Here is a 13,551-nt window from a genome sequence, read left to right as displayed (position 1 = left end):
ACCTGTCTCCAACCACTGGCAAGATTTTGTTTCTGGATTTTACCTTGCTTGATTGCTGTAATATACAATTACTTTCTTTTAAGATGTTTAATCTTTGGCCAAGAACAGTTATTGTTCAGGTTTAGGTAACCTTTTGGCCTAAGACAGTATTGTTTACGTTTACTGACAAACGTCTAAGCAGTTTTGACCCTGGTTGTCTTGCCCACACCCCAGAGGTTCTTCAACACAGGTTCCTCTTTCTTGTCTTACTGGAAGCTCTGTCTCTGGTGTTGAACATATGTATTAAGTTCTGCAGCCTGTTCCATTTTTGCTTCCTTGCATATTGTGGAGTTCCTCATTTGATAGACATGAACTGTTGAACTGGTTATGGAACTGTCTGGAATTACTGTTTAAAGGAGTGCTCGGGTAATGTCATGTCAGAGAGTCCTTCTATTCCCCACATCATCTTTGTACTGTTTTAGGACTGCTCCCCTGGCTGCAAGAATAAACAGACGAGACCAATCCTTCTGACCTCAGACTTTTAATGAAACAATTGCCCTGTATGCTGAAGAAGCTTCTGCAAAATACAAATGAAAGCTGTTAAAGTAACACTATTTTGGGTGTGTAAGACAAGACGCATTCGTGACAAGTCCATAGAAGGCAATTTTGTCCAAGTAGGGTGTATTTATTTCTTTAAGTTCTCTAAATCTTTGTATATTTAGGAGGATTATTATATTTGATCTTATCATAGATGTAATCTATGTTCTGAGTACTTATATGGTATGTTATGCCAGGTTGCTTTGCGTTGTCTTGTCCTAATTTCAGTTCCTAGTCTGACCTTGTGGTGGTCTGTGCATCTGACAATAAAATACTTGAATGTTCACCAGTGTTTCTGAACTCGGGAGGGTGAGATCTTAGTCTGAGTCAGAGGGTGGGATCTCTGAGTATAAGAACAGCAGCTCTTCTACAGAGCTACTATTGGTTACATCCTCTGAATGTGACACAGACCTCTAGTCCTGATGAAGATGATGATGATGAAGATGATGCTGGCTGTGGAACTCTGCCCACTCCTGCTTTTCCTACACTCTCCTCTCTGCCTCTCTGATGTAGTAGACAAGTTTGACAACAACAACTGCCTGACATTCTTTGCGGAATCAAAAACTCCAGAGATCCGAGGTATTTTGGAAGGCGGCGTTGGTAAAGATCAAAAGTACAAGCTAATTTGCCAGAGGTCCAACAAAGTTGAGAGGTTTGCAACGCTGTATGATACACTCAACAAGATCCCAGTGTTTTCTGCATATACCTTCAAGAGAAAAGCTGAACAACATACATGTGTCAACTGGAGAACTGAGGTGATTCTTACTACTTTTTTTTTTTTTTTTTTCAAATTGTCTTGGAAGTTAGTAATACTATATCTGAGAAACTGTAAACTGGTAATAATGCTAACAATTATGATCTTTATTTCTGATGAAAAAAAGCGGTATATTTACATGTGACTGAAGCTATACTGTCTTGTTGCAGGCAGGGCTTCTCCAAACAAAACAAGCCATCAATAAGAATTATATACATCAAATGTATGGTAAGCTCAAGGTAAACAGAGGCCACCTTTTCCCATGCCAGCATGCAAAGGACCAGGAAACCAAGAAGTCAACATTTACCCTGACCAACGCCGTCCCTCAAAAGGGAAGCTTCAATGGTGGGAGCTGGTCTACCATGGAGACGTCTGTTAGTAAACTTATGACCGAAAATTGCAAGGACAATAATAATAAAGTGAAGGCTTATGTGATAACAGGAGCTGTGCCTAGCAAAGGAGATGAGAACAAAATGAATGGTGTCAACATTCCTAAATTCATGTGGACAGCCTACTGTTGTTACAATCATACCAAGAAAGAATGGGTGTCAAATGCACACTGGGCAGTCAACGAGGAAGAGAAGCCTAACGATAAAACAATTACAAAAATAAGTCTGTCTGCGCTTTACAATATACCAAAACTTAATATTGGAAAACTTTTTCCAGATGGTACATGTACCTAAAAAATCCTAATTATGAGTAAACCACCCCCTCTGACTGCTTTCTAAACAGGCTGGGGATATACTTGATGTCCTTTGTAATTCTTTCTCTCTTTTCTTTTTACCAAACTGAATTGTTACAAAAGATGTATCAAACAGTTGCTGATGTATTGGCAGACATATTTCAGGGTAGCTTGCAGTTCTATTGTGGACAATTCTCTGTATCTTTGCTTCTGCTCTTAATTCTTTCCTGACTTTCAACATTAAATCAGGTGCCTTGCTTCCTATACTGTGTGTTTTGAGAGGCAGAACGTTGACAAGAGCATCATGATGCTGAGTGACTGGAACATGTCACCCTTCTGCATGGACTCAAATGTACATGTAATGTCTGCTCGTGAATAAAATTACAGCATTGCATGGTGTCATTCATTACTTAAATCAATAGGTAATATACTTTAAGCAATTGGCTTTTCCTCAACAGTTTGTCTATAGCCTTAACCCCAATAGAATCCATCTACAGGTTTTTGCTCAAATCATATTCAAGCCTACTTGATTCTAAGAATTAACTGGTTGATAATGTGATTCCGTTTAGTTACAACAATGGTAACAGCAAAGCTCCAGAAAATGATCTCTCCAGAAATGGTTGGAGACCGCAGTAAACAAGGAGGAGTTTGACGACTCAGAAAGAGAAAAACAATCACATTTTGTTCTTCATTGGTCTTTTTAATCATCAGAAAATTCAAATTTTTATACAAATGATTGAAAAAATATATATACTGTGCTGTGTAAACCTGGGATCTCATAATGACAATGTTTTAGTGAATAAAGTATAGACAACTATAAGTATTTCCCCTGTCATAAAGCAGACATTTAAACAATACATTTGACTTTTTTCATTGTACTTATTTCCTGCAATATTTCATCACTCTAACTAATGGACAGATGAATGTAATTGACAACATGAAGAACATAATAGTATATTTGGCAATTACATGTTAGAAGAGCAGTATGAACTGGTGTGTCCTTGCAAAACAGCTTTGTTGTTCAGAGCACTGAGTCAGAAGGCTACAGATAGATGGATAAACAGACCAGATACAAACTGTTTTAATCCCTATGGTTACAGACATGTCATGTGATTCAAGACTCGTGTAATGAAATAGGAAAAGACAGATGACTACATTGTAATTGTTCACAAAATGTTTGACACTGATGTTAATCGAAGATCAAAATGCGTACATTAGCACTGTCATATATGGGAATTACCATTCAACAAGGGGAGGGGCATAAAATGTGAACAATGTATATTTGGAAATGTCAATATTCCAGAACTAACTATAATTTCAATTTAGGAAGATGTAATGGAATAGACTACATGAGTTGGGTCTCAAGTCTTAAAGTCGGGTTGGGTCTAAAAATTTGCGAGGTATTCCGCAAATGATAAGGTAGATTTGACTGACAGTATTAACACAAGCCTTCCTGTTACTGCTACAAAGATAAAACAGTACAATATGACAATAAATATGATTATAAAAATGATAAATTAGCAATCCATCTCACTCAAGAACTATGTAACAAAGATGTGTAAAACAGTAGTGTTAGAATAGTGAGGTATTTTTGTAATGATGGCTTGCTATGGCTTATGATGCACTGCTGATGTAAACGGCAGTATTTTGTTGTATCACAAAGTAAATACATGTTGGCTCCATCATGGTACACAACTGAATAAAAAAAACAAAAACAGAACGAACATGGCAGTAGAAAAAGAGAAATCTGTGAAGGAGACAGTTCAAAGTCGGTTTAAGCCGAAAGGAGATATCCCTTCAAAGAAACTTCCAGACAAAGTATTATGAGAGAAGCACAATAAAACAGGCTTCCTCTCTCGTGGTGTCTGTGACAATATTTCCATGCTGAATAAAATCCTTCCCCTCCATGTCCATCTCTCTGACACAAACACCACAACTCCCTCACGTGGCAGCACACCAGGTCAACCACCCATCCTCTCTCCCAGAAGAAACACTGAACCCCTACTCAGAGGAAGGGACTCAACTCTGCCACAGGAAGTCATCGCTGCATGAACTTTGACCCTAGGGGCTCTTAGCACTGCATGAGGTTAGATTGAAGCCCCCGTTGGCCTCTCTCTGCTTCTCCTTGTTCCTGGCCTGCACCAGGCTGAACACCACCGCCGCCAGCGTGCTGCGTCCCCCGGAGCGTCCTCCAGAGCGCCCCACCAGAGTGCTCATCCTCTGGCCACGGCTGCTGTTGATGAAGTAGGTGCGCACCTTCCCCTGACACTCGCTCACCTGGGAAGAGACTGGGAAAGATCAGACAGTGGCGCCCTCCAGTGGACAAGATGTTCATTGACACTCCCACTTGGAGTTGTAAAACAGAGCAGAGGACAGATGAGAGGAATGAAAAGAAGTGATGATTGGAGGAGCAACTGCCTATCGGCGGTTATTTTCTCCCTGGCCTCAAAAATCTATCCTGGGTCTTAGTTCTCCTGGTTGTGATAGAATCCATGGTCAAAACACGAGGACCTCATAACAGCTCTGGCCAGTAACCTGGGCCATAAATTGCCCGTACAAAATGTCCTGTTGCATTCTGAATGGATTGTCTTGACTCCAAACAGCCTGACATCCCCACAGCATCACCAGGCCGGCCCAGCTGGACCAGGACTCACCCCTTTGATGAAGATCTCTCCCCGGAGCTCCAGCACAAAGCCCCAGTCCACCAGGATCCTGCGTGTGGCCTCGGGCACCTGGATGCGGCCGCTCACCCCCGTGCTGTCCATGCGGCTGGCCAGGTTCACCGTGGTCCCCCAGATGTCGTACTGCGGCTTGGTGGCGCCGATCACCCCGGCAACCACAGGCCCGTGGGCAATACCTGGATGACACGGACAACGGACCTTCATACGAATCACGAGAGACGGCCTCAGTCAAAGGTCAAAGGGAGGGATTTGACCCACAGTGGAGGGTCCAGTGGCCTATATCTGTTATGTAAAGTATGTCATCTTCTGGAGTAAGAATCTACAGGCATAAAACTGAGATCTGAAAACACAACCCAATTGTAGTAGTCACATACAGACTTAAAGGATTCTGATGTTCCCCTGGTTTGTTTGGGGTAACAGATCGTTCCTATGCAACTATTGGCTCCAGCACTCCCCCTGCTGGGCTGAGCTGTGTGAACCAGGCCCCTGCTTGTCTCTCTGATGGTCTTACCCACTCGCAGCTGGAAGTTTTTGGAGGAGAATCTGTTGATCTCTCTCAGGGTTTCCTGCATGGCTAAGGCAAACAGGATCAGCTCACTCAGGTGGTTCCAGTCATTTACACGGCCCTGAGAGAGAGAGAGAGAGACAGAGATGGAGAGAGATGAAGACAGAATGTTGTTTAACACAAGTAGTTACAAATCTACAGCAGTTACACATCTCATTATTTTTCTTGTCAGTAAATCTCCTGTCCATGTTGTGCAGTTGTTGATGTCCCTTTGCCAGTGTTGATGTATGGTGACCCACCTGTCTCTCTGGGGCCAGGCCTGATGCTGCCATGTAGCAGCTGCCAATAGTCTTGATTTTCTCTATGTAGTGAAAATAGGACTCCTCCAGCAGCTGTAGAAAGAGAGGTAGAGATTAAGAGAGATGGAGAGAGAGAGAGAGAGAGAGAGAGAAAGAGAGAGAGGGAAAGACAGAGAGGGAAAGAGAGAGAGAGGACAAAGTTATAGTAGTCTTGTAATAATGATTCCATCCCCCCTAAACTCAGGTGCTCTGGTTTCCTGACTCACCTCATCGAACCCTGCAATGATCTCATTGAGCAGCCTCAGGGAGTCCACTCCCTCGTGTTTGATCTCCTTCTGCTCGTAGTATTCATTGAACCCCGCCACGGAGGCAAACAACACCCCCACCTCCTCGTAGGACTGGGAGTACAGATCCTTCAAACACAGACACGCCACGCAGACAGTCAGTCACTGCGGCCTACAGATGTCACTCAAACCTATCCAGGAAGCAGGGAGTCAACAAGGAGCTGGGAGTGGGACCTTGTCTTGGGATGGTCCCAGTGTCTGAGGTGAGACGGTGGCGTGAGCCAGGGGTTGGTGAACCTTAGGGATCTACCTCATCGTGTCTGTTCCTCTCCAGGAAGTGGCGGGCCACGTGAGCAGGAAGGATGTTGTGTAGCAGACACTCGTTGTGCTCTCGCAGCTCCCTCATGTCCTCCACTTCCTGTTGGGCTTGAAGACGCCACAGGAAGTCCAGCCTTGTCGTGGCCTCCCACTGTGCAACAAGGTGCAGCCAATCAGAACAAGACTGGAGTGACATGTGACTAGACCCTGGGTTTAGGAAGTGTTGAATTTAAGTGCACCGGGGACTAGAGGGTCATGGTGGTTTATGATTTGCCTTAATACTAAAGCTACTACTGGAGATCTGAAGAAGAGAGTGACTGTGCACTGGGAAGGGAAGAAGGAAGGAAGGAAGGAAGGAAGGAAGGAAGGAAGGAAGGAAGGAAGGAAGGAAGGAAGGAAGGAAGGAAGGAAGGAAGGAAGGAGAGGAAACATGTTACAGTACCTGTCGTCCACTGTAGAACACAGCTACAACAAACATGGCCATGAGGAGGATGGATATGCCCTTTCTCCTGAGGTAGTGGGACCTGTGGGTTGGTGTGTGTGTGGGTGCACATGTGTGTGAGAGTGTGTGAGTAAGTGGAGTAAAGTGAAGAAAAAAAATTGACATTATAACATTGAACATTAATTAACTGTGTAATTAACAAAGGCCACACAATCATTTACTCAGGAAAAGTTATCGTCAGAGTTTGATCATGTTTTAAATATCGACCTGTATATGTGTGTGTGTGATACACATGGATGTGTGTGTGTGTACCTGTGCACCACCCCCTGGTCTGGCTGGCTGACAGACAGCACATGGAAGGCCACCTGGATGAAGTAGGAGTACACAGCCACCACGAGCAGGAGCACTGCCAGCTTCAACACAGAGCTCAGACGCAGAAACACTGCACACGTCACCATGGCGATCACCCCGCTCTGCACAAAGAACTACTCACCAGAAGAGATAAGGACAGAGAGAGAGGGTGATAGAATGATAGTTATGAAAGAAAGGGGATGTCGGTAGTGTACAGTTTAGAAGAGGAGGAGACTTCTATTTAATGAAAAGATAACACTCATTTTCATGTGATATGAAATGTAGTACTAGGAAATGGCGGTTGAATTGTAAATGACACACTAAAGACTACCCCTCAGAGAAGTTATCATAGAACAGAAATGTATTTTCAATACATAATCATATTAGAGACATGGTAAATCTGTTGAGTTACAACTGGAGTCAAATAGTGCTTCCATTTGCTGTGACTGACCCTCACTATGAGAATGGTCATGTGACTGTCCCTTGTTACCTCAGGGAAGGTGCAGGTGCTGAGAGCCCATTGGCTGGTTGAGTCCACACCGCTCCTGTTGGGCCCCTCCTCGTCCCCTGTGACAGGGTCTCTCAGGGAACACCACACCTGGGGCCACACAGCAAGCAGGAGGGGTCACACCACACGGCAGACACAGAGCAACATTCTCACATCCTATTGGACCACCTATCAGTCAGCTAACATTCTATGGAGACAGATAAAGGACTGTAGAGTTCTAGAATCTTCTATTTGATCTTTTAGCATTTTCAGGTCATTGCAGGGTTATAAAGGCCATTTCCCCAAGTCCAAAATCCTTTAAATGACAAAACGGCCACTCTCCCAAGATCTCTCCTCACCATGTCGGTGGAGACCATGGCGAAGTTGAGGGTGATGGCGCTGAGAGTGAGCAGGTTGCGGGCGCTGTTGTTCTCGTGGATCCAGCAGCAGAGCTGCTGCAGGGCCCAGGGAGCCTGCTTGAACTCCTCAGCCAGAGCCAGAACCAGCAGCAGCAGGTAGGCCAGCAGGAAGACTGAGAACTGCAGCACAGCAGGGTACTGTCTGCTCAGACACGGGCCAGGGGAGGGGGGGAGGAGGAGAGAAGGGGGAGAAAGGGAGGGGAGAGGGGAAAGAAAAGATAGTCAAGATCCAAAACACTAATACTAAGAGTTATGAGTAATGCTAACCCACTCCAGTGGTCAGTAACTGCCCATACACAGAAGTGAGGCTGTGATTGTTCAGTGGAGGCATCCGTCTACCTGGGGGCGGGGATGAGGGCCTGAACAGCCATGAGGAAGAGGAGCATGATGAAGGAGCAGACCAGGTTGGAGTTGAACATCTCGTCTCTCATCAGGGAAAACTGCAACACATAGTTGAACAATCTCCATCATGTTGTTTTGAACTTGGTCAGTTCAACAATCTAAACCCCAAACCAGCATGGCCCCCCTTCCCGCCCCCTCACCTGGTCCTCGATGTGTGTGTCCTTGAAAACCAGCGTTACCGGGGTGATGTGCTCCTTGCGCATGCGCTCGCTGCTCCGCACCTGGATGGCGTGCTCGATGCGCTTGTTAATCTCTTTGGACGGCGATTTCCGCGTCGACAAGTTGGGAAGCTGTTTAAGAGAGCCGTTGGTGAAAGAGGCCAAGATCTGTGGGTGGGGGGGTGGGGGGGGGTGGGGTGGAGGGGTCATAGGTTACCAAACCATTTTCAAACTCAGTGGAGAACTGGTTCATCAGAGGTCAAAACCATGAGCATACAGAGTTCATGTTGACGATGTTTCCAAACGGCAGCTCTGCGTTCCACGTGCGGCTTGATTGGCGGGTTCTGGGCGGTTCTGGTTTGTCCGTGGTGGGCACCTCCTCCTTGGGGCAGATGAGGAACGTGTCGATGTTGTGTTTCCGCAGGAACTCGTTCCTCTCCCGGCCGTGCCCCTCCTCTGTCTGGTAGCTGCCCTCCAGGCTGTCCAGCGTTGCCCGGGAGATGTGGATCCTCCTGGAGAGAGATAGAAAAGAGAAAGTGTGAAAGAAAAAAGTACAAAATGAGAATATAAACACAACCTTTTTCTCAACCTTTTCATTAAGCCATTGTATTTAGAAGTCATAAACCACAATCATAATGTCAATCACATCTCAGAGACTCCCACCATGAACCATGGGGAGGTATGAAGCTGTCCTTCTCACCCTGGTATTCCCCCTGCCTCCAGCATGTTGGCGATGCCCACATCCCAGGACCACACGTCAAACTGCCACTTCTGCAGGCCCAGCACGCCACACAGCACGGAGCCTGAGTGGATCCCGATACGCATGTCCACGTCGTGGTTCAGATGCTTCCTCACAGACCTGGTGAGGTGGACAGGAGAGAGACCATGGCACCGTGTCCACAGACTGACTGAAGCATGTAGAGCATGGTAGGACACTTAACTTGGAGGTTTAAAGGGGAGAAACATCCTTCTACATGTTGGCATTTTACAGTGTTGAAATGATCTGGAATATGATGTCTGAGGGACATTTTCTTCTTACATGTTATTCGATCAAAATTGAAATATAGCTTGTTTAGTTTCAGCTAGGCTGATCTGTAAGTAACGCGGACAGGCTGACCTGATGGTGTTGATCATGGCCAGACCCATCTCTACGCAGTAGCGAGCGTGTGCACGCTGGGGCTCTGGAACACCCGACACACAGTAATAACAGTCACCCAGTATCTTAATCCTCATGCAGTGGTGCTCCTATGAAGAGACAGAGAAGGGAGGTGGAGTTTGGGTCAGAGTAAACATAGAGAGGCAATAACAGATTTGTTAAGGGAGTAAGTTAGATTAATGTTGGAATAAAGAGGATAGAAGACAATAACGTTAATGTAATTTCCCTAAAATGCCATAATGATGGACTGTCTGGTGAAAGTCCGATTGGGGTCCGATCTTCTATTGTCTTATTATCTTCTAAGACATAATTACCTTCTGAATAATATTCTTAACAATGACTCTTTAGATGTTTTGAGATTGTATGTAGAAATGTTTCCATTCTCTGTGAACGTCAGGTTAGGGATATGAGGGTTTGCAGTGCAGCACATTGATGGTGTTACCTCAGCTAGATGGTCAAAACGTCCAAAGAGCTCATTTAGTGTTCTGACCAGCTCCTGGGCTGACAGGTTCATGGAGAGCTGAGTGAAGCCCTTGATGTCAGCAAACAGGATGCTGACAAGAGAGGAGAGAGATGTGCACCTTGAAGTAAAATGATGTTTCTAACATCCTTTAATGTTAAGAATGTGTGCAATACAGAGTACTAATAAACATAAAATGATTAAAATGTTGGGGGGTTTTCTCGTTCTTTCATGACTTCACTCCAAGTAAAAGATTATGTGTTATACCACACATTTATGCATTTTTTATATTGACAGAACAACCATGCTGTCAACCTTGAGCATTGTGATGTATTACATTTCCGGATGGAGTCAAATGTACACTGATATGATGGTCATTGCTTGTAAATATATATAGAGCCATGGCAAAGTTTCATTACTTATTCATGTTGATTTAGATTATATGGGCCTTTTTCAAATTTCCATTAGTTTTTTTCTGAAATTCTAGGCCCCAACCCACACATTCTGACATGAAACATCTAGCAAGATTCAGTGTAGTTCAGTTTCCTGTGGGAATATATAGATGTGTGCATGTGTGTGTGGTGTGTGTGTGTGTGTGTAGTGTGTGTGTGTAGTGTGTATGTACCTGACATCTTTGTACTGGTGGATGTAAATCTTGTGAAACTCTTGTGGACAGAGCTCGTCGTCTAAGGTGCTCATGTCGGCGATCATCTCCAAGGCAACAAAACGAGGCAGGATAGACAGAACGAGACGCTCCTGTTTGGAAACACAAAGAGTCTTCTCATCTCCTTTCAAATTCGTCAAGGCAACAGATGCTTCCCGTCATCAAATAAAGAGAATTAAAACATGTTCCTCTAAATACTTCCATGTTTAAATCTGCTTGATAATCTTAATTGATTTGTGGACTCTGAATGGAGGCCCTACTGTCTGGGCTACTGTGGCCCTACTGTCTGGCCTGCTGTGGCCCTACTGTCTGGCCTGCTGTAGCCCTACTGTCTGGCCTGCTGTGGCCCTGTTGTCTGGCCTGCTGTGGCCCTACTGTCTGGCCTGCTGTAGCCCTACTGTCTGGCCTGATGTGGCTCTGCTGTGGCCCTACTGTGGCCCTACTGTCTGGCCTGCTGTGGCTCTACTGTCTGGCCTGCTGTAGCCCTACTGTCTGGCCTGCTGTGGCCCTACTGTGGCCCTACTGTCTGGCCTGCTGTGGCTCTACTGTCTGGCCTGCTGTAGCCCTACTGTCTGGCCTGCTGTGGCCCTACTGTGGCCCTACTGTCTGGCCTGCTGTGGCTCTGCTGTGGCCCTACTGTGGCCCTACTGTCTGGCCTGCTGTGGCTCTACTGTCTGGCCTGCTGTAGCCCTACTGTCTGGCCTGCTGTGGCCCTACTGTGGCCCTACTGTCTGGCCTGCTGTGGCTCTACTGTCTGGCCTGCTGTAGCCCTACTGTCTGGCCTGCTGTGGCTCTACTGTGGCCCTACTGTCTGGCCTGCTGTGGCCCTACTGTGGCCCTACTGTCTGGCCTGCTGTGGCTCTGCTGTGGCCCTACTGTCTGGCCTGCTGTGGCCCTACTGTCTGGCCTGCTGTGGCTCTGCTGCGGCCCTGCTGTCTGGGCTGTTGTGGCTCTGCGGCTGGCCCACCTGTCTCTGGTTCTCCTGCTCCAGTTTGAGGCGGCCCTCGATGCAGCGGCGGGTCTCCAGGAAGGCCTGTCTCTGGGCTCGGTCTGTTAGGTAGTGGATGAACAGGCCAGCTGTGTTCATACCCAGGTACAGCAGCGCCTTGGCCAGCACCTACCCAGGGGGAGGGACAAGTTGACATGGGATATGTAGTTGTAGCCTGAGATACCGTATAGGAACTACAAGCTGCTTTGCTTATCACACTAGAGGGGGAAATCATCTTGCAAGTGAAAACAGCTCAAAGCATTGTTGAACATGGGATTTAAAGCCATGGAGGTATGCACCAGCAGAATAGGGTCCCAGATCATCCAAACATCAAAGACGACGTCAAATAGGTCATCAAATGTTTTGCGCTTTCACCTTTCTCAGCAGGCCCACGTCATGATAGTGGCGCACCACTTCCACCAGCAGGTGCAGCGTCGAGGTGAGGGAGCCGGCACACATGGCCCAGAGCAGGGGCAACGGCAGCAGCGTGTAGGTGGCAAACAGCGTGAACAGCACGTACCAGGACGGGTCCTTCTCCAGCCCGTACACCAGGCCCCCCAACACCTGCGTCGTTTGGGACAGCCAGCTGGCCAAGCCGGCGTAGCGTAGCCACCGCGGCGACATGTCTTTGCAGGTTAGCACCAGGACACACAGCCCTGACGCCAGCGCCATAAAGAGGCCGGTCAGCCAGCCGTGGAAGCGGTCGGTGGCCGCCTCGGGGGCCAGCGCCAGATAGAGGACGAGGACGTGGAACTTGACCATGGCGTCGATGACGTTGGTGACGGCGAGCGAGGTGCGCCGCTGGTGGGAGGAGTGGCGCTGGTAGAGCTTCTCCAGGTCGCGGGACTTGAAGGTGTGGCGCAGCGTCGGCAGGTAGACGCCGCGCAGCGTGCGACCCCAACTCTGGAAGAAGTCGGCGTCGCAGTTGCTGACGTTGGTGACCGTGGAGCCGCCTCGCTCGGGCATGGGGTGGATGCGGATGGCCGAGGAGCGCCGCTTGGCTCCGCGCGAGGACTTGCTGCGGATCTGGCGGTTGATCTCGTCGATGTAGGTGTCGGTGACGAAGATCTTGCGAGCTGGTTCCACTCCCACCTACCAAGAAAAGGGGGAACAACGGAAGGTCAACAGGAAGGTCATTCCATCCAACCATCATGCTTTAGAATTCAGCCTTGTGCTTTGGCAGTCAGGGCCTGTTGGGATCAACATTACAGTTTGACATTCCTGCCTAGGCAGCGTTGTATGTTCCTGTGTGTTCTAGCAGAGGGCCCAGCCTGGATGTCGCTAGACAGTTGAACATATACAGTGGCTCACCTCACGATCAACCTTATGCCACTAGAGAGCCAACGACACACTGTGGGTCACCTGACCTGTTCGTTCATCTCCCGCTGGCTGATGATGTGCTTGACAGCATTCTGCCACATCAGCTGTTTCCTGCGCAGCCCCGGGGACATGGGTGTCATGCAGGTCGAGGGCTCCTCCAGCCCCATTGGCTGGACCCCTGACGTGTCAGCGAAAGTCACCATGGCGACCTCCACGCGGTTGTCTGTCCTCACGAGGTCCTGGGTGTTCCTCTCTGCTCAGGAGGGGCCAGGATTTAGGACAGGGAGGAGCATCACCTGGAGACAGGGGTGGGGGGTTAACTATCCCAATCATGGGATTGATACTGTTCGATTCAATTGTTAACAACTGTTAGCGTCTGTTTGCTTTGTCGCATCATAATTGCACGGAGGCAGATAAATGCTCATTGTCATCTCCGATATATTGAGGTGTGAGTACACGACTTTGGGGCTCCAAGCCTTATGCTCCGCCAAATGGCCCATACTGGACTAGCATTGTCACGCGTGTCTAAGTGTGCCAGAGAATGAGAAAGGGTGTATGGAGTGAGAGTGTATGATAGTGAGGGAGAGAGTATGGCGTGAGTGAGA

The 13,551-nt window shown here is 47.4% G+C and overlaps 1 protein-coding gene across 1 annotated transcript; it reads right to left on the bottom strand.

The window, feature by feature from the left end:
• Positions 1–4,073: 4,073 nt before the first annotated feature.
• On the bottom strand, positions 4,074–13,155 carry LOC146286931 (adenylate cyclase type 8). The gene is made up of 20 exons (XM_084700242.1): positions 12,994–13,155; positions 12,002–12,718; positions 11,606–11,755; positions 10,600–10,730; positions 9,957–10,068; positions 9,476–9,603; positions 9,059–9,217; positions 8,636–8,870; positions 8,341–8,526; positions 8,138–8,238; positions 7,739–7,940; positions 7,383–7,490; positions 6,854–7,026; positions 6,542–6,623; positions 6,092–6,250; positions 5,764–5,910; positions 5,498–5,590; positions 5,205–5,319; positions 4,667–4,869; positions 4,074–4,289 (listed from the first exon to the last, which is right to left on the bottom strand). The coding sequence occupies exons 1-20, from the start codon at positions 13,147–13,149 to the stop codon at positions 4,074–4,076; spliced, it is 3,573 nt and encodes a 1,190-aa protein (XP_084556368.1). The 5' UTR covers positions 13,150–13,155.
• Between the last annotated feature and the right edge of the window lie 396 nt (positions 13,156–13,551).

The sequence above is a fragment of the Hypomesus nipponensis genome, chromosome 6, assembly GCF_054491055.1.
Source record: "Hypomesus nipponensis isolate SF chromosome 6, ASM5449105v1, whole genome shotgun sequence".
In the NCBI taxonomy this organism is placed as follows: Eukaryota; Metazoa; Chordata; class Actinopteri; order Osmeriformes; family Osmeridae; genus Hypomesus; species Hypomesus nipponensis.
The sequence above is the reverse complement of the archived record's forward strand: the minus strand, read 5'-3'. Positions and strand labels throughout refer to the sequence as shown.

Excerpts from the sequence above, each read along its gene's own strand:
- LOC146286931 (XM_084700242.1), bottom strand. The coding sequence starts at position 13,149 with ATGGTGACTTTCGCTGACACGTCAGGGGTCCAGCCAATGGGGCTGGAG. Across the intron at positions 11,756-12,001 it reads ACGTGGGCCTGCTGAGAAAG|GTGCTGGCCAAGGCGCTGCT; the intron begins GTGAAAGCGCAA and ends CCCCCTGGGTAG. Across the intron at positions 7,027-7,382 it reads GCACCTGCACCTTCCCTGAG|TTCTTTGTGCAGAGCGGGGT; the intron begins GTAACAAGGGAC and ends TCTGGTGAGTAG.